The sequence below is a fragment of the Echinops telfairi genome, unplaced genomic scaffold (genome assembly GCF_000313985.2).
Source record: "Echinops telfairi isolate 266 unplaced genomic scaffold, ASM31398v2 ScPeMD7_1;HRSCAF=3_0, whole genome shotgun sequence".
In the NCBI taxonomy this organism is placed as follows: domain Eukaryota; kingdom Metazoa; phylum Chordata; class Mammalia; order Afrosoricida; family Tenrecidae; genus Echinops; species Echinops telfairi.
Window position 1 is genome coordinate 71,884,870 of NW_022103896.1, and position 25,758 is coordinate 71,910,627.

Below are 25,758 nucleotides of genomic sequence, written 5' to 3' on the forward strand. Positions count from 1 at the left end.
CTATTCTGGAGAGCATGTCTAATATATGGGGTCACTAATGTCTAGTTCCAAAGGAGTTTTGGTGCCATACATGTTAAAGAGTTTGGCTGCTAACTACAAGGTCTGCAATTTGAAACCATCAGCCAGTTCTTGGGGGAAAGATGCTTCTTCCCTCTGCAAAGATTTCCAGCATCAGAAACCCACAGGCCAGTTCTCCTCTCTACGAGTTGGAATCAACTTGCCCGCAGTGGGGCTGGTTGTTGAAATGTGATGTGGATGCTGCTCATCTGTGACCCACATTGGGGCAGTAGGGTTCTAAAGGACAGTTAAACTTAAAGCCAAGGGAGCAAACACTAACTTGGGTTTGCATCATCATTCTATTACTTACTACCTTGGACAAGTCACGTAGCCCCTATCTGCCACTATTTCTTTTCTTCTAAAAAGAAGATGAAAATAAGGCCACCTACCTTGTGAGGGTTTCTTCTTGAGGACTGAATAAGCTAAGAGGAATTTTCAAAAAGTTTGTGGAAACTTTCCAACATCTTATAATTTTCCATGAATTTTTGGAAAACTCATATCTTGCTTAGAAAAGTGCCCAACAAACAGGATATGGTCATCACATGTTAGCAACTAGCTATTGAGTAGGTGTTTGTCAAGAAAGAGTGATGCAAACACTTTGTGCTTGACTACTGGACCTGGCGTTGCAATGGTTAAACAATGAGCTGCGGGGGAAAGACCTGGAGATCTTTTACCAAAAATCTGAACACTTAAGAAAACCCTATGGGGCAGCTCCCCTGTGTAACACGTGGGGTTGCCATCAGTTGAAATCTTCCTGCTGGAAAGGGATTTGTTTTGGGCTTCACAGTCCTGGTGACAATAACATAAGGAGTGGCGGGGACTAGACACAGAGAAGGAAGGAAAAAGTCCAAGCTGCACTGAAGGCGCTGGCGACAATCAGACTCTGACCGATGCTTCTACTAAGAGACCACGTGCTTGGTAAAGTGGAGGGCCAGTGGTAAAACGGCAGGCTCTCCATGAGCTAGAGCGACATAGTATGCCATGGACTCAGGCACAGCAACTCCTGTGAGGCCAGGCAGTGTTTCATTCAGCAGCACCCAAGACAACAATAGCAGGCACAAACGAATAACCTCACTGCCGTCGAAGCATTTCCAACGCAGAGTGACTTTTCAAAGAAAACGCACTAGAAAGCCTCAGAGTTCACCTAGTGGTTTGAAACTGCTGGCCTTTCGGTTAGCAGCCCAACAAGGACCCACTATGCCATGAGGGCTCCCTTAAGACAGAGTAAAATTGTCCCTGTGGGTTTCTGATACTCTAAATCTTTATGAGAGTAGTAAGCCTCGTCTTTCTCCTGAAGCGAAGCTAGTGGCTGCAGACTGAGGATTGTTTGGTTAGCTGTCCAAGGCATAACCCAGCATGCTGCCAAGACTCCGAAAACAGATGCACGTAAGTGAAAAGGAATAAGCAAAGCTGAATCAGAGAATTAGTGCGAAAGGAGAAACTCACCCTCTACTTTGCAATCAAAGGCATCCCCTGCTTCATCTCCAGGGAGTTTAGAGTGAGACTTTTGAAGGTCTTCTTGAGCACTTTCAATGCTGTTATAAACCCACTGTATGGCATCTTGCTGGAAATAAAAGGGGGAGGGGAACCCACAGACATTTTAGTGCTTCCAAAAATGGACATTTGTTTCAGAATTTGTCTCAGAGACCTCATTTATTTCTCCAGTTTGTTTAAAAACAAATACTTTCATGAATAAAAACAATATGAAAACTGGAAGAACAATTTTCTCCTTATGGGTTCCCCAAGTTCTAGAGCTACTCCGCAATTCTTCTGGGTAACAAGGCACCCTAGTTTATAATTTAATCACCGACCCTGTAAAATTCAGAAGTTTTACTTTTTCATTGTGGCCTTAAAATAATCAAGTTCAAATATGTTTAACTAACATAGGTTGACCCAGACACGGTGGTAATTAAAATTCTAATATAATCACAAAGATCAAGAAAACAGTTCAAACTTTTGGATTTCAATTTGATCAACAGAGTTAGGTATCTGGAAACAGGTGTCACACCGAAAACGAAAATACACCCGTGCCATTTGAAAACAGGTGATGAGACGGTCAAGATAAAATATTATCGCTTAAACGCAAGCGACCTTAATCAATTCTGCAGCTAAAGCAATCCAGATGAGATTGTAAGACCTTCATAGGCCGCCTGTATTTCCGACAGGCTGTCAGGTGGGCAATGACACTGGCGTGGGTCTCTTTGCTGACATTGATTCCATTGACTTTGATAATGCATTGTCCAGGGTGAAGACCAGATGCTGCCGCCACAGTCCCTTTGAAAACAAACGGGAATGCTGAGTGATTCTCACATATACCAAACAGCTAGAAAAGGCACATTTATAGAGAGCAAATTTTATAAGTGGTCATAGGAGATGGGTGAGATAAATAGGATTAATGTTACTGAACTGGACGTGTGAAGAATATTGAAGTAGCAAAGGTTTTGCTACATATATACATTTTTAAAAGTAAAAATGGCCCTAAATCTAAAGGTGTGCTTTGTAGCTTGCATTCGAACTGTGATTACAGAATGTTTTCTCATCTCCACAAGCTTTCGCTTGAAGGGCTATTGCAAGATGATCTTTATAATGTTAATGAGTTATCATTCAGATGCCTTTCGATCTATTTTTTAAATACAGATATCCTAGAAAAATTAGAAAGTCAGAAACATAAGTCTTATTTATCTCTACATCTTCCACAAACTAATATTGAAGTAGCATGCATCTTTGCTTTTCAAATTGTCAATCATAGAACTTGAACATACAAAAATTCTTGGGGAAAAACCTTATCTACTAGAAATTATACAAGGACTAAATTTGCTAAGAAAAATAGGAGTTCAAAATGTATACAAAAGGTCAGAAGCTAAAAAATTTGCATAAATTAGAATTAATCAGATCAAATCAAATACTCATTTTGTGCATATACACATGTAGGATTCTATTTGGAAGTAACATATGAATGAGTTAAGGCTCATGATTTGATATTATGAGCATATTTATAAAGCACCATGAATAAATATGATGAATAAAATCAATGCAATACATGATTGCAAAACATTCCTCATATGTTAGAAAGGTCTTGGTAAGTAGTCTTTCCTTTAAAGGCCCAGCATTTGCTCCCATTTATAACACAGCCTCTGAAACTCATGGTTGTCTTGAGTCAAAATGAATTCAAAGAAAAATAACAGCCACAGCAACTGTCCATATTATAACAATGCTATAAAGAGAAAATATGGAAAATTCAGGAAAATGATCTGACAGTAAGTACAGTATTCAAAAGGTACAAGAAAGATTTTTTTCACAAGCATTTATACAGAGAGCAACTTTGAACTCTAAAAAGAGACCTCTTCGTCCAGGATGGGAAAATATTCTTTAATGATACAGCCATTGATGTGTATAATGATGGCTAGGATTCCTATATATATATCTGTACAAGAAGAAGGAAATGGTGTGATTATTAGGTTTTGTGTGAACTTGGCTTTTTCGGGATTCTCCCAAGATATAATCTAACATAATAGGCAAGTCAGAGAATTGTATTCCCGTGAGCGCCTTCTCCACGTGCCAGAAGGCAAGAAGATGGCGGTATTGATCTGAGGGTAAAGTCAACTGCTGCTAACAGCTAAAATGTAGGGGAAAAAAGGGCTCTGATCTTGTTGACAAGAGTGATGGTAATGATTCACCCTGAGGACGAGGCTGCCTAAGGAAGGACCAGAAGAGAAAGTGAAGGCTATCCTCAAGTGTGGAGTCCTACCTGAGGAGAAGACCCAGCTAGAAACATCAAGGGGGTAACAAACCGAGAAAGGAAACGGTAGTAAGGAAATAGGTCTCCGTGTGGCACAATGGTTTGCATTCATCTGCAAACCTAAAGGACAGTGGATCAAGTCCACCCATCGGCTTCTGGGAAGAAAGGCCTGAGACCTGCTTCTATAAATATTACTGCCAAGAAAACCTTAAGAAGCAATTTGAACCTAGAGCCCATCAGAACTGACTCAATGGCAATTAGGTTTTTTGTTGTTGTTTTTAATCAGAAATTGGCTTACTGTGATTTTAGATTTCAAAGATGAAATTCCAGGTACTTTCTGTGGTCCCTATTCTATTAACATGCAAATCACTTCATAGTATATAGCTTAATACATAATACTTCTAGATAGGTAATTTGCATTTATATTACCAAATGCCTCCTAAACCACTGTCTCATCCAAGGAAATGAAAATTCAATGTTAAATATTATCTAGAAAGGTGCCATGAACAGTACAGCAGAAGAAACGTCAGGCTGTTTGCACCCATAAAAATTTATAGTCCCAAAAAACCTATGGAGGAATTCTATTCTGCCTTGAAGGGACAGTATGAGTCAGAATTGACTGCATGACAGTGAATGGGTTTTTTTTTTGTGTGTGTGTGTGTGTGTGTGTGTGTGTGTGTGTGTATTTCTTCATTCAAGAGAAATTGATAAATTCTAGTGAGTAATCATGGGAAAGTGTCAAAGAATACAGAAAAATAGAAATGGAGTTTCTTTTCCTAATTACAGTGCAAAAGAAGAAGAAACTTTGACAGGGGATCATATCATAAGGCAACAGGAACAAATGGATTCATTCATGTTTTCAATTATGTTCTAGTAGTAAGAATACAAATTAACACTATTTAGTTTATTGAAGATGAAATTATTTAATATATAAATAACCCCTTTGATTTTATAATCATGAGTTTTGAAAAAGTTTTAAGTGTTTACCAATCTGTATATTTTCAAAAATAAACTTTTGAAATAAGATTTATATATATAAACAGGAAAGCCATTCTAAAATCAAATAAAAGTGCAGCTACAATATGCTGGGTACATTTGGTGCTCTCAAATGTTGCCTGTCGAATGTTTGAGTGATCACCCGAAGTTGGCCTATATGTCTGCGTAATGAAATGCAGGCGATTCCCTTGACAGAGAAGGCTCTGACTTTTTAAGCTGATAGTCATACCTTTTGCTATGGCAGCAAATTATGTACTATCTGCAGGAGTAAGTAATTTTTTAAAAAAATGAACAAGACATAATAAGAGATGTCTGGGGCTGATTTGCTTATGAAACAAAAAATACACTAAACTGAAACATATTTTTTTCACTAAACTTATTTGGTTTAAAATGAATGGCTAGATTTATCCCTGGTTTATTAAGGTGCATAAAGGAATTACAGACTTATAAGTTATGTAAATCACAAATAATTTTTAAACTGGAAAACTTACCACAGTGAATTGCTAACAACAAAAAAGGATTTTCAGTCATAGAAAAATATAGACACCCTTAAAATCATTATCACCTTTGGCTAAACTGGAGTATCCCGAAAAGTAAGATTGAGTGGTGCCAGACATTGTCAAAATGTTACCCTTATAATTTTTAAGAATCTTTAAACATATGCCCATTGATTTTAGGAATGTACTTAAGCATAGAGTTAATACAGCTAAAAATTAAGACCAAATAAAAGTTCAGTCACAACATAATCAAGCATGTTTTGAACATATTCCTGTTTCACAAAAAGTATGCTGGAAAGCTGTTTATCAACCAGGATGACCTTCTTACCTCTTCCAACCGCATGGACAACTGATGGACCAAATCCCCGGATCTGGAACCCAAGTCCATCCGCGGAATCTGGAATTTTCACTGTCCTAAAGTCAAGGAGGAAATGCTATTAAAGTACATCCATACATAGAGGGAAGCTATGAGCCAGACCCAACAGATGGCCCCTGACAACAACAACGCATCCACAGTGGTTAAGAAAACAGCCTTCCAACTCGTGATTACCATGCCTTCATTCAGTGAATACACGCGAGGGTGTACAGCACAACACTGTGAACTAGGAACTTTTGAAGAAGACAAAGGGTCGTTTCGATTACAGAGCAGGCATGCGACACAGAATTCCTCAATTGAACATAACTCATTCTACGGACCCTGAAACAGGAATAGGCTTTGTGGTCAGAATTGAAATCCCCTTTCAGTCACTTAGTAGCTGCGTGGCCTGGAAAAACTTCTTGGTTGTTTTGAGCCTGAGTTTTCCCAGAAAGATGATGCTAAAAGCTACTTAGCAGGATGGTGCTGAGAATGAAAAGACAGGCTGTTGGTAAATCATCTCTCCTGTGCTATGAACGGCATTGCTGTGGATTTTGTTTGCTGCTGTTGAGTTAGCTCCTAACGCATGGCAAACCCGTGTATAATAGAACAGCATGCTGCTCAGTCCCAACATCATCTCCATGGTCCATTGTAGATTGGACTATAGTGATCCACAGTATGTTCACTACCTGGTTTGGGGAGGTAGGTTGCCTTTAATCCTAGTCTACCTTTGCCCAGAGGCTCCATGGAAAGCTGTCTAGCACCCGAGCAACACACAAACATCTATGGACAGGTGCGTGGTGGCAGCACATAAGGTGCATTGGCTGCAAATTGAGCCCCGGTCACCTGCATACAAGGGATGAATCCTACTACAGAACCATCAATGTCCCCAAAGCATTATCTAGGCACTTAATAAAATTGAAGCTTTGTTCATTAGTGAAGAGTTAAAAAGGGGGGGAAAGGTGCCCTGTGAAATTTCTTTATAAAAATTAATATTAAAAAGACTATTTTATATGTTGAAAATTTTATCCAAAAAATAACAAAGTACTAGAGCTGTCCAACATGGCATCAAAATAATTTAAGAATATGATCAACTTTATTATTGATTCAGTGACATCCCAAAAGGGTAATACATCAAAAGGTAAACCTGAATAAGAAAAAGAAGCATCATAAATGAATTTGCACTGAAAACGACATGAAGGAAGGGGAAACTAGAATAAGCTGTCGTAGCAAGCTGGCGAGAGATGTCCAATTTGGTGCTAATAAATGAGGTGCTCCACAGAAGGATGCCAGAAATCAGATAACAACCATGAAAAGCAGAGAGCACTGATAAGATGGAACATCAGAACAATAAAGCGAATATAATAAATTGCCATTGAGAGCACTGACAAATGGATAAAATGCAATGTATTTTGATGGATAGCCCTTGATGCCCAAGAAACAAGAGTGCTTTCCACAAGGTGATGAATTAATCATGAAATAAATGCCAGCAGACCTCAAGGGAACATTAACCAGAGTCTGGATTTAGGTACAGCAGAACGTATTTGCAGTGGAAGAAATAGCTGTGGGAGGCAGTTTGAGCAAGGCAAGGCAAATACTACCTTCAGACCTCGGGGCAGAGGCTAGTACTATAATCCCCACAGGGCTCAAAGTCCTAAAGATAAAGCAGCACTTGTGAACATTCTTAGAAGAAAACATAGAGTTAAGCCTTTATTACTTTGGATCAAACAAACAAAAACTCACTGCCATCGAGTGGATGCTGACCCATATCAATCTTATAGGTGAGAGCAGATCTACCCTTGTGGATTTCCAAGATGGTAATGTTAGGTAGGCTATCGTAGGGCTGGGGGATGTCCATTAACGCATGCCCAGAGGGCCAAGCTACGGAAACAAATGAGTAGTGCACTGCACATGCTCAGAGGTTTAGGTTTCCCGCCGGTAGGCATGGGTGGGGGCTGAAACTGGATTGGCACACCTAGGCCAGGTTAATTCAATTCAGCCAATGGGGTCGATCAGGGGTTGTCCACCACGCCTCCCCGTGGAATCCTTGAAAAGCCAGGAGCTTGGAGTCGAGCGACAGAACTTTGGCAGAAACTTGGGAGACTTTGCATGACTCTGTGAGCAGCTTCCAGGCAGGCCGCATGTTCGGGAGGAGTCCTACGGGTGCCTGTGTAAACCTGAAACTTCTTCTAATGCTCATAAAACCCACTTGGATCATGAGCCAGGCTTTGCTGTGAATTCTTTCTTGCACGGAGCCAAGGACCGAGGTATATCTAACTCCAGAGAGATCTAACTAACTTCACAGGAGTAGAAAGCCTCCCCTTTCCCCAGCAGTGTGGCTGATGGTTTAGAAGTGATGATCTCATGGTAAGTAGCCCTCTGTGTGACCACTCTTCATCTATCCCTGGGTGACCTAAGTGGTTGGTAACAGGCTGTTTAATCTACAGGTGGACAGCCGAAACCTACCCACTGGTGCTAAGCAAATAAAGGCCTGCTGATTTGTTTCCACAAAGATTACAGCCACGAAAACACTACAGAGCAGTTCTATTCAGTAACACATAAAATTATTACACGTCAGAATCAACGCAACAGTAATAGAGAGTTTTTGGCAGTGGGGATAGGCAAACATTGGGTGAAAGAATTATAAACCATTCCAGAGAACCTTGAAAGTATCATACTGGTGTGATAGAATATACAGAAAATGATTTCTCTTCAATAACCAATTAAATTCAAGACTGTCTTCATTTCATTTGAATGGCAGGTGGTTACGAGTGTCTGTGCAGGCACAATTGAAAATGAAACTGACTAGGGGAAAGAAAAGGGAATAAACAAATATTCTGGTACACATGGAAAGGAAACAGAAGCAAGTTCATGCTTCTAAATATTATGAGTTCACTTTTGCGGCATTAACTGAACTTTCAGGCCTTGATGAACGATGATGCCTTTAGGAGCCTAGGAATTCATAGTGTCTTCTCCTTGCTCACTAAGCAAGGTCCTTCAATCCCTTTCTAACCTATAGAAGGTTGGGTCAATGCTAACCTCTAAAATTAACCCTCAAAACGACTAGTATTCAAGAGATGCATTTGGTGAGAATACCACCACTCCTCTCACAAAATGGCCTCTGGGCGAGGTGTGTTCCTGGGGAGAATGCTATATTGCCCTTAAAGGATGAATTACATCTATACAGGAAGGCCATTCTGTCCTGATAGGAGATAAGCACACCAAGGAATCTGCTGCGTTAACTTTGGCCAAAATAGTAAGTTGAAGTTCTCTCAAATATACTTGACATTATCAAGTGTAAAATTCAACACATTGTTGCATATTTTAGCCTTTCCCCCAAAAAAGCAGAGTTAAATTATAGAATGTTGTCTAATTAGCCATCCTCAGAAAATACGAGTGATTTATAGAAACCAGACATCAGAAAAAGGAGGTGTAAAAAAAGTTACAGATATTTTTAAAATCTAAAATAAAAAGGTAGGGAACATGAGGCCACCGTCAAAGAAAGTTTGAAATAATTGCCTCGTAAGATACACTCCTGATATAACAAAGGAGCCATGAAGCTAACAGGAATGTGAGAACGGGCACCAGTGCCAGAGACCACATCGCCGGAGAAGTCCATGTGTTGAACACATCACACAATGTTTTAAGAATCCACATGTAGTCAATGCCCTTGGCAGCCCCATCACACAGGCACTCAGCATCACCGCTTTATGAATGAGGGTACTGAAGCACAAATAGCAAGCAGTGGATGAGAGGTTTCCCTCCAGACCTAGAACTTAGGGATGCAGAGATTCTGCACAACAAACACCATGGGGAAAATCAGAAGGTTAACCCCATTGCTCAGGATGTGCCCACCTCTATTTAGACCTAATTTCTTTTTATCTGTAAAAGGAAGAGCTTGAAGTGAATGGTCTCCAAGCCCTGTAACCGTCAACATGGCTCTGATCAGTGAACCTGTATTTGTGTGGCTCAGTTAGGGAGCAAGGGCGTATGGGAAGGACACTTCTGCTTAGTGAAATGTCTTTGGAAGATTATGTCCTATTGCTTTCCACCAGTCAGACTTAAGACTTTCAAATATCCCCAAAGCAGCACCAACTGGGTCATCAGGTTACCCGTTTCAGAGTTCAGATTAGACAAAGGTGGAGTAGTAGATAATAACTAAGTTTAATGAAAACACATCATTGTAGGATTTTGTCACCTCTACTTCAGAATCTTCTTAAATGACTCTAATTGAGTCACGTTCACTTTTTCATGTCCCTTGTTAATTTAGGGTCAGGTGTTGGTATCTACTTTTGCAATCCCTGTATCATTCCAATGGCCCTCCAGGGAGCAGGATTGACTACTTGGCAATATTGATCTAAAGCATCACTCAAGTTCACATATATAGGATTATGTATAAGTATAGTAATACTAAGGGAAAAGACACCTAATATTAAAGTTCCAAATGCAATAATTATTATGATTTATGGATACTATGAATATATAATCAATACTCATGGAAGCAACAGTCAAGAAATCTTATGAAGCACTACATTGGGCTAATCTTCTCCACAAGACCTCTTCAACATGTTCAAAAGCAAGGGTGTTCAAGGACTAGAGTGCACCTACATCAGCCGTGGTATTTTGGCTCAATTGCAAGTGAACTTTGGACACTGTATAACGCCGAAGAAGGACCGCCGCATCTGAATCATGGGGCTCGGGAACAATATTGCGAGTGACATGGACTGCCACAAGAACAAATAATCTCGCCACAGAAAAAGCATACCGCTCCTTAGAACACGGAGGGTGAGACTTCATCTCGTGTACTTTGCACATGTTAGCAGGTACGACTAGTCCCTGGAACAGGACATCATGTTGGTCAAGTAGAGGGGCAGTGAAAAAGCCTAAGACCCTTGACGAGCTGGATGGACACTCAGCTGCAAGATGGGCTCAGACTAAGAACGATGGTGAGGACGGTGCAGGACCGGGCAGTGTTTCCTTCTGTTGTGCCTGGGGCCGCTATGAGTCGGGGCCTGGGCAGCATCTGGCAACAGCCGAACTAGACAGCATCTAACAACTGAGTGTTCTCATTATAGAAGAAGAGGGGCTTCCTTTGGGAAATGTGGACCCTCGGTTCCCTATAAGAAATACAATGAACTTTTTTGATCAAGTAGATAGAGGTAGGAAGATATTTTAAAAGAAAAGGATATATGTGCATTACAAAATGTAGCATAACTCAAGAAATACTTATAGTTCAGCAAAAGTAGTTATTCTCAATTTAATTTTGTTCTCCCATTAATTTTCTCTACTCATAGTCAAATTCAATCCAACCAGAGACTGGGATAATTTGGGCAGCAAAGACAACAGTTATGTCTACTAAAACTACGTGGGTTGAGGATCATCATAAGCAATGTGGTTTTCTCCACCCTCTAAAGATTGGTATTGGTAATGTTCATGTTTAGATGTTTTGAGCAATGCTGAGCTAAAACCTCAACAGTTGCTTAGTGAACTTTTCTATTTTACTCATCTGTATACAATATTTTAAAATGTCAAATCCAACTTACTCCCTTGGCTTTGTGCTCACGAGAACTCTCAGGGGTTTTCTGCTGTTTAAGCATGATTTCAGGAAGCTGTCCACTTCGTTGAAAGGTCTCATGAAAACCAGGTCGCCATTAATAGCAAAAATCTTCTTCCCAACTTCCATCCCAGCCATCTAAGACCAAAAAAAAAAATTAAATTCAAATTATGCTTTCATAAGGAATCTATCTTTTCACAGAATGCAGATCTCAAAAGATTCAGAGCTTACAGACTTTGTCATTTTAATGGGGGATCAAGTCTAAGTGCACAGGTACACAATTATAGATATGTTTATAAAACAAAAACACAAAATGCAAAGCTGTTGATTCTTGACATTTCCTCCATCTCGTCCCCCTAGCTCTCCAACTCTGCCAAAGAAGCCTGCACACTGCTATCTGAATCAGGTCCAAATGGCAGTTTCAGCATCTTTCAGGTACACACACCATGTTCTTCGGGTTTGCAGAATTTTTTTTAGAGAGCCTGAAGAGGCAAAATCAGGACTGTGGGGTAGATGGGTTAGGGTTTCCCAATGAAATTCTCAGAGGATAATCCTTGCTCCTGTCGAAGAACGTGCAGGCGCAATGATGTTCTACAGCGTTCTCAATGACTAGGACCTTTCAGAAGCAATCATCAGACCTCCATCTGGAGGAACCTCTCAATGGGAGGGTTTGAACTGCCAAATTTGGTCGGTAGCCTAGCACTTAACATCTGTGCCACTCCTGGACTCTTGGCTAGCACATCCCAGTGCCACCAAGTGGATTCTGACTTATAAGCACATGTAAAGGGTGTCTGAGATGGTGAGACGGTCAGTCTTTATGGGAACAGACAGCCGCATCTTTCTCCCTCAAAGCAGCTGGTCAACAGATTTGAACTTCCAGCCTTGAGCTTAGCGGCCCAAAGTCTAACCCGCAGCATTTCCAGGGCTCCTTTGTCCAACACATAATAGGTACTAAATTAATATTTTCTGGTGCCATTTGTTTAGTAAGCATTAGACTGCTAACCACTAGGTAGGTGATTCAGACCTACCAGCTGTTCCTCTGAGTAAGATGCGTCTACTTGCCCCCATGAAGGTTGCCAGGAGTCAGAATGAACTCCGTGGCAGTGGGTTTGGCTTGGGTTTAATGAATATGAATAATCATAAGACTCCTTTGTTTAAAACAGTGGTTCTCAGCCTTCCTACTGCTGCAACCCTTTAATACCGTTCCTCATGTTGTGGTGACCCCCCAACCATAAAATTATTTTTGTGGCTACTTCATAACTGTCATTTTGCTACTGTTATGAATCACAATGTAAGTATCTGATAGGCAGTATATATTTTAATGGTTACAAATTGAACATAATTAAAGCATAGTGATAAATCACAAAAACAGTATGCAATTATATATTGTGAAATATTTATTTCTAATTATAAATAAATGCAATTTTGTCTTGAAGCCTGGTGTAGCATGGGTAATAGCGGGCGTATCTGCATGTGGGCGGACCTGCCTGGAGAAGGAGAGAGGAGCAGTGTCTCAGTTCCTAAGACCATTCGGAATGTGTTTTCTGATGATGTTCATCCCCAAAGGGGTCATGACCTACAGGTTGAGAATCGCTGGTTTAAAAGGCTGGTGTGTCAAAACAGCACTGTCAGCATGAATCCAATGAGTAAATAAGACAGAGCATGTACCTTACCAAAGATAAGTCAAATTTAACATGGAAGTTATGAATGATCTGACAGTCATACTATCATTCTGCCTGTAGAGTCCCCTTAGAACAATGAAGAGTGGGAGCTCAGGAAGATCAAATGAGTCACTGGCTTTCCTAGGAGGTGAAGATGTTCACACCCTCAACACATCTCTGCATACCCCTATTCTCAACCTTCCTTCAGCTCTCCCGGAGTGCCTGGACATGGGCTTGTGGGCCACGGGCTCCAAGAGTAATTGGTACCAGCTTAGAGTAAATTTACCTGGGAATGCCTCCCTCAAGAAAATCAGATAAGTTTTCTATTTCATTAGAAAGTTTATCTTTATATGTTACAACAGCAAAATTAAATTAAAATGACAATTTACATTACCTCAGCATTGGACCCCTTTTCTACCAACTTTATCATTGGAACTTTATTTTTGTCTTCTAACCCAAAGCCATAACTGCCTTTGTCAGACTTAATCTGAAATGCAAAATTATACACATTAATATGATAACCATTAAAAGCTACAAATCAAACAGGATACATCACTATTAAACACGTTTATAGGCTGATCAAAATGAAAATGTATATGGCATACTAAGACACTTACCAGTAATGATTTAGCTATAACATTTTCCACAACTTTTAAATCATGTTTCATAAGCCGATGCTTCATATTTGATCCTTCCATTTCTTCATCCGCAAAAAATCGAAAAAGTAAGGGTTCATCTTTAAATTCACTTTTCTCCAGAACTGCAGAAAGAGGTTCAAATTATTTCAATTAATCCAAAAATCAAAGATGTTTCCCATACTAGTAGAGATCATTCACTTTTTAGATAAAAACTAAAACCATTGCTGTCAAGTTCATTGCAAATCAGGGTGACCCTATAGGACAGAGCTGAAGTGCCACTGGAATTTCCAAGGCTGTGATATTTACAGAAACAGACTGCCACATCTTGTGGTTGGTGGGCTTGAACCACTAGCCTTGTGGTTAGCAGCTGAGTACTTAACCACTGTGTCACCAGGACTCTTCAGGAGACATGAGATAAATTAGTATCTCTTCCACAACTCCTAGGACAAGTAACATTTACAAGTATCACTAGGATTTGTTTTCTTACTTCCTACAACATCAGCCCAACATTCCTTTCCTCTTTAGAAGGATTGCCTCTGGGTCTGTGTTCAGGTTCTTCTTGAGCACAAAGAAATGTTCTAGAATTCCCATTTTTCTCAATGTTATTCATAATTTATTATGATCCAGAGAGTTCAATGCTTTGCATACTCAATAGAACACAAGTAAATATCTTTCTAGGATTCTGTGTTTCAGCCAAGATACATAGGAGGTCAGTAATAATATCCTTCCTTCCACCTCCTCCTCTGAAGCCAGCTAGAAGTGCTGGCAGTTATTTGTCCATGTGCTGCGACAGTTGTGTAAAATGTATCTTCATCAATATTTTACTTGTATATGACATTAATGCTGTTGTTCCTTAAGTTTAACATTTGGTGTGGATATGGATCTCTTCCAGTTGGTTGAGCAGGTCTTACAAAATGTCTGGGCGTGTACTAGTGAATTATTTCCAGTGCTGCATCAGTGTTTGTTTTGTTTTGTTTGAAACATTTCACTTGGTATTCTTCCAGTTCCCAGAGCCTTGGTTTTGCTAATGCCTTCAGTGCAGCTTGGACGTCTTTCTCACAACATTAGTGTGTTGGAATATATTTATATATTTATTCAAATCAAGCAGTTACATGCAGAAGGTAATAGGAAAGCAATCTGAAGAGAAATGGGAGAAACTGGTAAGACAGGAAGAATCATTGTAATTCTTCAAAAGAGTCCAATGCCTAAAGCAAAACCATCTCTGCTATTCTCCTTAGTTGATTATCGTTTCACTTAAAGGTGAGGTTAGGAAAACAGTTTCTTAAAGGCTCAAGGATCACATGAGCACCTAAGGGCAGATTGCCCCTGTGGGTCACCTCACATCCAGAGACAACATAAATCTGGGTACCAAGAGAATTGAAAGATTTTTATCAAAATGTATGTGTTTTTAAATGTCAACATCTTAATGTTTTTAATTTCTTGCACAAATACAGAAAATTCAAATAGGTTAAATATTGTCCTCGTATGTATGAGTAATCCCCATTCTGTCATTTTTGTTCACCCTTCAAACCTGAAATACAAAAATTGAGTTTTAAAAGATGGTGGCATTTTTTAGAAAATCTTTGGAGAACCCCTTGCAAAGCTTTTGCGTCAAACACCTAATAGTTTTCTGTGTAAAAGCAATATTCATAAAAGGACCTGATTTCTCCCAGGTCAGCACTGTCCCCTTCAGCATCAAAGGAGCCTTAGTGATGCAGTAGTTGAGCTCTCGGCTGCTAGCCGGAAGGTTAGCAGTTTGAATCCAACTGATACCGCAGGAGGAGGTCGTTCAGTCTGAACAACCATCAAGATTTACAGCCTTGGAAACCCTGTGAGGCCATTCTCCTCTGTCCCATCGGGTCACTCTGAATTCAAATTGGCTCAGTAGCAGGGATTCTTTAATCCAAAGAGCTTTTCCCAAAGTTCCTAGCTTGCACCCATTTACATAAGTTTTATGTTTTGTTAGCCTTGTTAAAAAGAAGATGAAATACTAATAGGAAGAATTTGTTTTCAGTGAGATCCTCACAGCTTTCAAAGATTGTCTTAAAAGCATTTTAGCCATGGGGGGTTGCTCTAAAATGGATGTGAGGAGTGATTGTACAATTCTGTGTGATATGATTGAATGATTGAACTACTGAATTACACGATATGTAAATTTATAAATCCCATAAAATAGTATGAATGGAGGGAAGTAAACCAACCCTCATAACGTTTACAAATCAAGAGGAATGACATCAAACAAGAAGATATCTGATCTTTAGTGAGTAGTCAAGAAAGAAAAATGGGGTCAGGGGAAGGTGGGGGGAGGAAGGGGGAACCAATCACAGTGATCTTCATATAACCCCCTCCCAGGGGACCAGACAACAGAAAAGTGGGTGAAGGGAGACAGCGGTCAGTATAAGACATGAAAAAAAATGATAATTTATCAAAGGTTCATGAGGGAGAGAAAGTGGGGGAGGGGGAAATGAGCTGATACCAAGGGCTCCAGTAGAAAGAAAATGTTTGAAAATGATGATGGCAACATATGGACAAATGTGCTTGACACAATGGATGGATGGATGGATGAATGGATTGTGATAAAAGCGGTAAGAGCCCCCAATAAGATGAAGTTTTTAAAAAAATGATTTTTCAACACTTATAATGTTCACCCCACCCCTGAGGGGGATGAATAACAGAAATGTGGGTGAGGGAGACAACACACAGTGTAAGACACAAAATAACAATAATAATATATAATTGATCAAGGATTCATGAGGATGGGAGTGTGGGGGAAGGAGGGAATAAAAGAAGAGCTGATACCAAGAACTCAAGTAGAAAGAAAATGTATGGGAAATGTTGATGGCAACATATGTCCAAGTTTGCTTAATACAATTAAATGATGACTGATATAAGATTTGTAAGAGCTCCCAATACAATGATTAATAAAAAATAAATGAAATAAAAGTTTTTCCCAGTCAAAAATAAAGAGTTATAATTTTATTGAGGTAAATTTGAAAACGTTTTCCTAAAAAGGGCACATATATTCAACCATATATGCTATTATTTCATCTCGAGGGATCTATATTATAGCATATATTTACACCAACACACACAAAAAAATTTAGTTATCCACAACAGCCTGAAAGAGCTGTATGAGTTTCATCTTCTTTTTATATTCTGGCACAAACCTTTGCTCCTCTGGCATCAAGACAGTCTCGAAAAGTGGGAGACAAGGGAAGTAGCTGGAAGATAATACTAATTAGTCTGGGGATTGGCACCAACAGAGAAACTGATTGCAGATGGGCCCTTGGCGAACCTCCGGCAGTCTTGCTGTTACATTCCTTAATAGCTTCATGGGAACACTCAGAAAGTCCCAATCCCCCAATGCACAAACGAACAAAAAAATACCCGGGTAATACTCCTAAGTAAACATTCTTACCATGATGCATAAATCCATTGTCACAGAGTCCAACAGCAAATATCATCGCCTCTTCCCTGGTTCGGCAATCCCCCTGTTGACCACAAAAGCACAACACAATGTAATAGGCAATAGAAGGCTCTGCTGCCCCTCTGCTACATGTGGCATTCCCGGCAGTATACTCGGACAAAATCACTCGCAGATCACGGTTTTCAGCCCTTTTAGATGCCCAGGATGCATCTGTTGTTATAACTTATCCCCATAGTTATGAGAATATTTTCTTTTGACATTGAAAAGCGCAGATGTAGTGTTTCTTGAGAAAAGCATGATCTCTTAAATATGAAAATAAAATGTATTGCTACTCTAAATCTCTTACTACTATTTCTGTAGACCTTGTATTCCAATTATGCGACTGGAAAGTATCATAAATATTGGCCACATACTAAAGCAAAGTAAAACACTGCGTGTGATTTCTGCTCCTCACTGACATAACTCTCAGGTTCCACCAAGTGACCTTGCTCTGTTAGCAATCTAAAGAGATCTGCCTGTCTGAAGTCAGCTAAGATGCTGATGGTTCCCCTTGAGTGAGTTTTACACTCTCACACTCATAAAGCTTAGTGATAAAGGAGACCTTATGTAGCACTATTCTAGGAAGTAGTAGATACTTGTGAAAACAAAAATCAAAAGAAATTAAATTACTCATTCAAGTTGACAAAACTAGTAACTAGAAGAACTGGCATCGGAAACAAGGTTGTCTGAATTCCGTTCTAGCACAATTTCTATCACATATAAGGTCTATGGATATTACAATAACAGATCATTAAGAAAAACTGAAGCTAAAATAAATTATAACATCATCCATTTTTAAAGAAACTTGCTTGATTGAAAGCACTTAATGCAAATTCCCAAAAAACTAACTTCTTGAGTCAAAACTTTAAATATTTATTCAGCAATATATTTTGCTCCGAGTAAAGCTTCTTCAGTTTTCTCACATAAATACTCCTTGAGAGTAGAGTTAAAAAAGACACCTGATCATCTAGCAACGAAGCAACACACCCACATGGATGAAGCACACCAGCCTGTGCAATCATGAGGTGTCAATGGGATTGAGTAACAGGCATCAGAAGACCAAAACAAACAAAACCATATTGTTGAGAATGAGTTGGGTCAGAGCAGAGACCCCCAAATCTATAGACAATGGGACATCCCCTCACAGAAGGGTCACAAGGAAGGGATGAGTAAACCAGAGTGCAGTATAGTACCGATGAAACACAATATTCCTCTGGTTCCTTGAGGCTTCCTCACCCCCCCCCACCCCCCACTATCATGACTCCAGTCCTGACTGTCACTGCAGGCTGGACTGGAGCATGTGCACAGGTACAGATAAGAGATAAAAGCTCATGACACACGGAATCCAGGAACAGGAATGGGAGTAACAATAACAGGAGGGTAGGGGGAAGGTTGGGAGAGGAGGGGAGGAAGAGGGAACGGATTGCAGTGGTGGACACATAACCACCTCCTTCCCCATCCGGAGGGGATGAACAACAGAAACCATGGAGAAGGGAGATAGCGGTCAGTGTAAGTTATGAAAATTATAATAATTTATAATTTATCAAGGTCACGAGGGTGAGTGGGGAAGGAGGGAAAAGAGGATCTGATAATAAGGGCTCAATAGAAAGCAAATGTTTAGAAAATGATGACAACATATGTACAAATATCCTTGATACAATTGATGTATGCATTGTTATAAGAGCTGTAAGAGCCCCCAATAAAATGATATCTTAATTAAAAAGGAAAAAGAAAAACTACGGAAAGCATAATTAGGGTGATTTCTAAAAGTAATTTTTGGCTTAACCCAAAATCTCAGACTCAAAATAAAGTAAACTTGAATGTTGTCAAATTCAAAAACTGGATGATCTTGAATAGTTTAGGAATTCATATTAAGTAGTAAAAGTGCTAAAATATATGTGCTCAGATAAATACACAGACAACATTGATTGAACATTAATATTTGAAAAACATCATCCTTCGTCATGAAATACTAAATGTTATAGTCTACTTATAACAAAGAAAATAGGCCATATTAATAAATGAATAAATAAAATTGCTTATGAAATGGATAAGTAACCAAACCTAATAACTTAAATTTTAATCAAGCAAGGCCTCCTTCTCCCAAACACTAAATTCACCCCAAATGTATTGTTTTCTTGGTCTTTTATTTAATAATCATTCAGAAATATTTTGTATTTATTAACTGACACAATGTGGAACATTTTAAATAAATTCAGATTTGATTATGTGTTATGATGTGTTGGATGCCCTGATTTGTTGTACTTACAAGTAAAATAAAAATTTTTTAATACTGGCCATCAGCAACCCATACTAAAGGGTACAGTGACAACAAGAACAAACTTTGTTCTTTATTTACAGTGTATTAATTAAAGACATTAATTAAAGTTTATCCCCTGCTTCCCAAAAGTTCTTGTTATGCCACATTTCTCTTTAATTAAAAAACTCAAAGAGGATTTTGATTTTACAAAAATGGTGAAAAGCAAGAAAAGAGCATTCAGTGTGTGTTTGGCCTTGCAATGACCCCTTACAGAAACAGCATGGCACTCACTGGTCAGTTAAGAGCGGGATCGCCTCACTGAAGACAAATAAGTGCATAAGTAACTGTGGTAAAGAAAGCTGATGGTGCCTGGCTATCAAAAGATTCAGCATCTGGGATCTTAAAGGCTTGAAGATAAACAAGTGGCCATCTAGCTGAAAAACAACAAAGTCCACATGGAAGAAGCATGCCAGCCTGTATGATCATGAGGTGTCCATGGGATCAGGTATCAGGTACCAAATTACCCAGAACAAACAATCATATTGATGCAAATGAGGGGTGTGGGGGGGGTTTGAGTGGAGACGCAAAGCCCATCTTTAGACAAATGGACATCCCCTCACAGAAGGGTCACAGGAAGGAATGAGCCAGCCAAGACACAGTACAGCACTGACGAAACACACTAGTTCTTTAATGCTTCCCCTCACCCCAACTATCATGACCCCAATTCTACCTTACAAATCCAGCTAGACCAGAGCACATACACAGGTACAAATAAAGATCTTGCAACACAGGGAATCCAGGACAGATAATCCCCTCAGGACCAATAATGAGAGTAGCAATACCATGAGGGCAAGGAGAAGGTAGGAGAGAAAGGGGGAGGTGATCACAATGATTGATGTATAACCACACACACACACACACACATTCACACACAGGGGGATGAACAACAGCAAAGTGGGTGAAGGGAGAGAGCGGTCAGTGTAAGACATGAAAATAACAATAATTTATAAATTTTCAAGGGTTCAGGAGGGAGGGAGGAAAAAATTAGGAGCTGATATAAAGGGCTCAAGTAGAAAGAAAATGTTTTGAAAATGATGATGGCAACATATGTACAAATGTACTTGTCATAATGGATGGATGGATGGATGGATGGATGGATGGATGGATGGATGGATGGATGGATTCTTATAAGAGCTGTAAGATCCCCTAATTAAATTATTAACTTAAAAAAAGAGTGGGATTACCAAGCTCTTTCCCCAAGAAGTACACTGTACTCCTACATTAAAGCTCCCTCACTGCCACTGAGTCAGTACTGACTCAGTGAGTCTAGAGCTAGTCAGTGTAGAACTGCCCCTGTGAGTTTCCAAGACTGTGTTTATGAAAGCCTCCTCTTTTTCCCACAGAGTTAGTAGTTGTTTCAAACTGTGGACCTTGCAGTTAGCAGTCCAATTCACAACCACTACACCACTAGGCCTCAATGTTTTACTGCTACTTTATACAGGTTGTGTACCAATTATATCATTCCTGCTTTGACTATAGGTTGATATTGTTCTAGGTCTAGGTCTTGTACATTATTTCATGTGACTTTGTAGGTTAATTGATGGTAGTGGGAATGATTAAAAATTATCTCATATAAATGAATGGTAATTGCCTCTTCGTTTGCCATTTCAGCTTATGACAATTTTTAAAGGAACACACTCTACCTTCCAAGAGAGGAAGTGGCATAGACTAACCAGGAAAAAGGCAAGGGAGGGAGGCTAGCCAAAACTCACTGGGTCTAGTCAACACACAGTTCAAAAGCATGCGTGAAGAAAACAAACACCTTCAATATATGAGTGAGACTCAAATGAGTCATAATTTATTTGATGGATATAAACAGATGTTTATTTAAATACGAGCATCTTCTTTTTGAAAGGCACTATAACATAAAGGTTGAAGGCTAATTAGGAGTCAGACTAATTAGGTTCAAATCCTGAATCTGCTTCTTGCTAGCTGTAAGACCTTGGGCAAATAACTTCACTGTGCCTCATCTGTGAGACAGGGACACAACACAGGTCCCAACTCACATGGTCAAAGGTTAAAGCAGCTGTAAATGAAATTCAAAACCTACTGTTTATCCACTTACTTGTGCAATTAACCAATCTATCAGTTTGTTGGCCATAACCACAGATTTGTAGGTCCTTAAATGGTAATCTTTATCTCTAGAAAGAGAAAAAATATATCAAAGACATTAAGCAAGGGGAGTAGTTCGCTTCCGTTTGATGTCACTATGCAACTGAAAAGTTTATACCATCAGAATCTCTTATCCAAAATATATGTAACTAAGAAAGATTCACAAAGCAAGTAAAATGCCTGAAATCCAGAGTCAGCACATGTGGATCCAAAAGAGTCAAGTGATCTACGGCGACAAGCAGAGGGATCTCTTCTGCATATTCACACATCCAAAGAGATTGTGTCAGCTACATGTATTTGATACACAGTTATAACAACCTAACTGAAGATGCAATATTTCATTAATAAAAGAATTATAAAGAATAATTTCTCCCCATTAAACCAAGGTAGATTCTACTAAAAAAATCTTAAAATGTGGAGAATGAAGCAAATCTCTGTATTCACACTTGAATTCTCCAGAGAGGCTGGAGCTGAAGCAGAAGACAATAGGGCTGTCCAGAACATATCCTGCAAACCTGGCCATTCATTTTGCTGATCAGCGCATGAGCAGAGTGACACCAAAGCCCTGGGGAGCCAAAGGAATCAACTTCTTATTCAGTCAACCTCCCAGATCTGAGAAATCATTCCACATTTACTTAGATACCACCCAAGTGCTGTTGATCAGAACCGAGCCCCAAATCTATAATTCATTATGTTGCAGACTTGGATCAAAAGGGAATAAAAAAATGATTGTCTTTTCAAATGTCATAAAGCCCCAACTATGAGCAATTGAAGTGACTGATAAGTACTAACTACATCCACTGGACTATAAACTGTCAGTAAATTATAATTGATAATTGATATTTACATCATTCTACCTACCATCGAGAATGCGGTTGGAACTTTTGAAATTTCAATAATCAATTAACTATGTTAGCCAATAAGTAAAAGTAGCTTTTTAAAACATTCTATTTCCAAATTCTGATATCTTATTGTCTATTTTATCTTGGTTTCAATAAGCATCAATAAGAATGAAAAAGGGCGTTACATAATTAAACCATACGTAGGCCTGTGGGGCTTTTGCACCAAGTACTTTCCCTTATCATACCCTGAGTTCACACATATTAAAAGCATGACTATCACACAATCTGTTTTTATTGTTTTTGTAATTATATATTTTCCCTTGACAACTCATAAACAGTTGCAATTTGTAGCCAATTATTTCTTATCAGTTCTTCAGAATGCAGCTGTATTGAAAAGAAATTCCACATAGCTAAAATAAATTTCCCAAACACATTTTTCTCATATGTAAAGTCTGCATACATTCAGGTGATATAGAACATTAAAACTATTATATGCTATCAGTTTAGCAACAAAAATAATAATTTCAGTAACCACTTTCTAGTGAGTTGGGTAATTGTCTTTTAGTATTATATTATTACAAAAGTATGCAAGAAGTCTATGCCTGTAATAAAGCCAACAGCCAACAAATATGGATTCCCTTCCAATTTTCCTGTTTATAAAATCTATATTGGAAAGCAGACATGGCACTTTTGAGGGCAATGGGTAAAATATATTTTTTCCTACAGAATGTTTTCTAAAATGATCCTAACAGCACTGCAGTGAGAGTATGAATTCCAAAACACGTCAACAACAACCCTTGTATTTATTCTCTCTCCCTCTCCTTCACTCTCCTCCTCTCTCCACTCCCCCAGCTCTGAATTTCCTTCTATCAGAATTTGGAATGAGAGACACAAACACTAAACATTGAATATCTTTATTTTATAGTCAACATACTCCATTTTGATTCTATAGTCAAGATACTCCTATCCTGCCTTTTAGAAATAGTAGATTTTATGTTTATTTTTTGCTCTAAAAACATGACTTTGATGATAAACTCCACGGAATGTGACCTAGCCACTGAAAACTAGTCACATTCAATGAATACAGACGGCAAAAGTAGAGTACATTTCTCAAGATCTCCTCTGCTAATAATAATAATACATATTACAAATCCTCTGTTAATAATAATAGTACATACTACAAAGATTTCCACCAACTTTCTAAAACTGAAATATGAGGTTTATTACTCTTATTCTCTTCCAAAAACAAGCAAAGAAATCATTATGCCTTCAGAAGGAAAATTATAAAAAAAAGTTATATTGAAAATAACAATTGCCAAACACAATCTTTCTTTGGATAAAAAATCATTAGCTAGAAATATTGTGAAATAAAATACGTACCAAGAATCGATTAATTATCAAATTAATACAAGTAATCATAATGGTGAATATATGACTAACACTATTTCCAAATCCTCTCTTAATCACTCAACTATTATGTATTCAATATTATTTCAATATATATTATTCATTATGAAGTCTAAAATATTATTTTACCATACATCATTCATTATTAATTTTAAAATTTAAGGCAAAACTATTTTTTAAATAAAAAAAGAAGTAGAGAAAGATTACATACCATAATTGAGCCTCAGAAAAATTTAGGGTTTTTTAAATAATAAACTGTTATATAATATCTAAACATTAACTTACTTTAAAAGAAAAATATTATTTTACCATACATCATTCATTATTAATTTTAAAATTTAAGGCAAAACTATTCTTTAAATAAAAAAAGTAGAGAAAAATTACATACCATAATTGAGCCTCAGAAAAATTTAGGTTTTTTTTAATAATAAACTGCTATATAATATCTAAACATTAACATACTTTAAAAGAAAAATACATCACCAAGTTCTAGCTGAATAAAAGCCAAAAACAAACTCAAAGCCTCTGAGTCAACTGCGACTCACAGGATCTTCTAGAGGTTTCTGAGGCTGTACATAGTTCCTGAACAGACAGCCTCAACTTTCTCCCTCCCTCAGACCAGCCGGTGGGTTGCAATTGCCAGCTTACAGTCTGACCTTCGAAGACCAGGCCTACCTAACAATGTCACTGAGGCTTCTAACTGAAGAGCACACCATATAAATACCTTCACTGAAGATTTCCAGAACTTAAACAGGACTCACCTTATCACTGGGGTAAACAGACTATGAAGACGGCAGTACAGCCTTACACCCTACGTAAGAGAAAGATATGTCAAAATCAAGTCAGATCACCCAAAGGGCACTTCAGCGAAAATTTGAAATTACAAATGCATCTGCTGTTAATATTCTGGAGTCTTGACACGCACAGCCCAAACCAAGTTAAAAATTACTCAAACGCTACATTATATCACAAAACAATGAAATAAATTTAAATCGCGGCTAAATTGTGGCATGAATTTTCCATTATAGAGATTTAGGGTTTTTTTCTTAAACTATGAAACCTCAAGGTGTTTTCCAACAGGAAACCCCAACGCATTATCCACGTGTCATAAGTGCGTCTTGCTGTAGGGAAGTAGAGCTCAATGCGGCCAGCTTTCCACCTGACACCGTCAGATTACTTTTGAGGATTGTACCAGACAGAAACAAGACTTAACATGGGAATTCCTGAACCGCATGAAGAAACAGAAGTTTGATCGTGTATGTCATTTGTAAATCTTTGACACCAGAGAAGTTTTTATTCTTTCAAAAGCATTAAATCTTGCTGATGTAAAGAGGCCACATGAGTTCTGCTATAGATACAAGGCTGAAGGAGAGTTGTTACCTTAGAAATCACGTCCTGCATCTCGTTTCTTGGATAAAATGTTCCGTCATCGTAGCGAAACCTATATAACATCTGTTCTGGTTTGAACTGATGTTTATCAGTAACTGAGAATGCAGAAACAATACATTAAAATCGAAAAGTTAGCAGATAAAAACAAATAACTTTGTGAAACGTTTTCCTCATTTTTTGGGAAACATTCCTTTTCTAACTAGCAATGCTAAATCAGCAATTGATCATGAGATTTGAGAAGTTTTATTGCTAAGTATATAATTTCTATACAGTATTTTAAAAACTAAATTTAAATGATCCATAGTCAACTAACACATATACAATAATATTCACAACATACATGTACACATACATGCACACACATGCATACATGTATGAGGGTAAGCAAAAAGATTGCTACTGGGGTTGCAGCTCATCCAACATGGATGTATTCCAAACAGCACAGAGGTTCTCTAAGGAATACACTGGTCTTGGACAGGTCAGGCTTCCTTCCAAAACAAACATACAATCAAAACATCAGCTTCTGAAGGAAGCTTAAAGTAAGGTGACCAGATTTTAACATTGGGAAAGCGGGACACCATTGATAAAACTCATATCCTGGCGAATAGCCACATGGCAGCCGAAAACCGTATACTCTAGCTTGTTGTGCATTCTTTCAAAAAATCGGGACTTTTTAAAAACGCCGCGGGATACGGGAAAAATTGTTAAAAATCGGGACTGTCCCG

The 25,758-nt window shown here is 38.5% G+C and overlaps 1 protein-coding gene across 1 annotated transcript in view; it reads right to left on the minus strand.

Moving 5' to 3' along the window:
- PREX2 (phosphatidylinositol-3,4,5-trisphosphate dependent Rac exchange factor 2) overlaps positions 1-25,758 on the minus strand; it is a gene marked incomplete at its 5' end in the record, with an annotated part of 339,557 nt that overhangs the window by 174,313 nt on the left and 139,486 nt on the right. The window contains 10 exons of the mRNA XM_004697526.4: positions 1,504-1,621; positions 2,195-2,331; positions 5,618-5,703; positions 11,188-11,336; positions 13,254-13,346; positions 13,477-13,619; positions 16,916-16,988; positions 21,349-21,424; positions 24,406-24,455; positions 25,025-25,128. Of these exons, the coding sequence (XP_004697583.2) occupies positions 1,504-1,621; positions 2,195-2,331; positions 5,618-5,703; positions 11,188-11,336; positions 13,254-13,346; positions 13,477-13,619; positions 16,916-16,988; positions 21,349-21,424; positions 24,406-24,455; positions 25,025-25,128 (1,029 nt within the window). The remainder of the gene's footprint in view (positions 1-1,503; positions 1,622-2,194; positions 2,332-5,617; positions 5,704-11,187; positions 11,337-13,253; positions 13,347-13,476; positions 13,620-16,915; positions 16,989-21,348; positions 21,425-24,405; positions 24,456-25,024; positions 25,129-25,758) is intronic.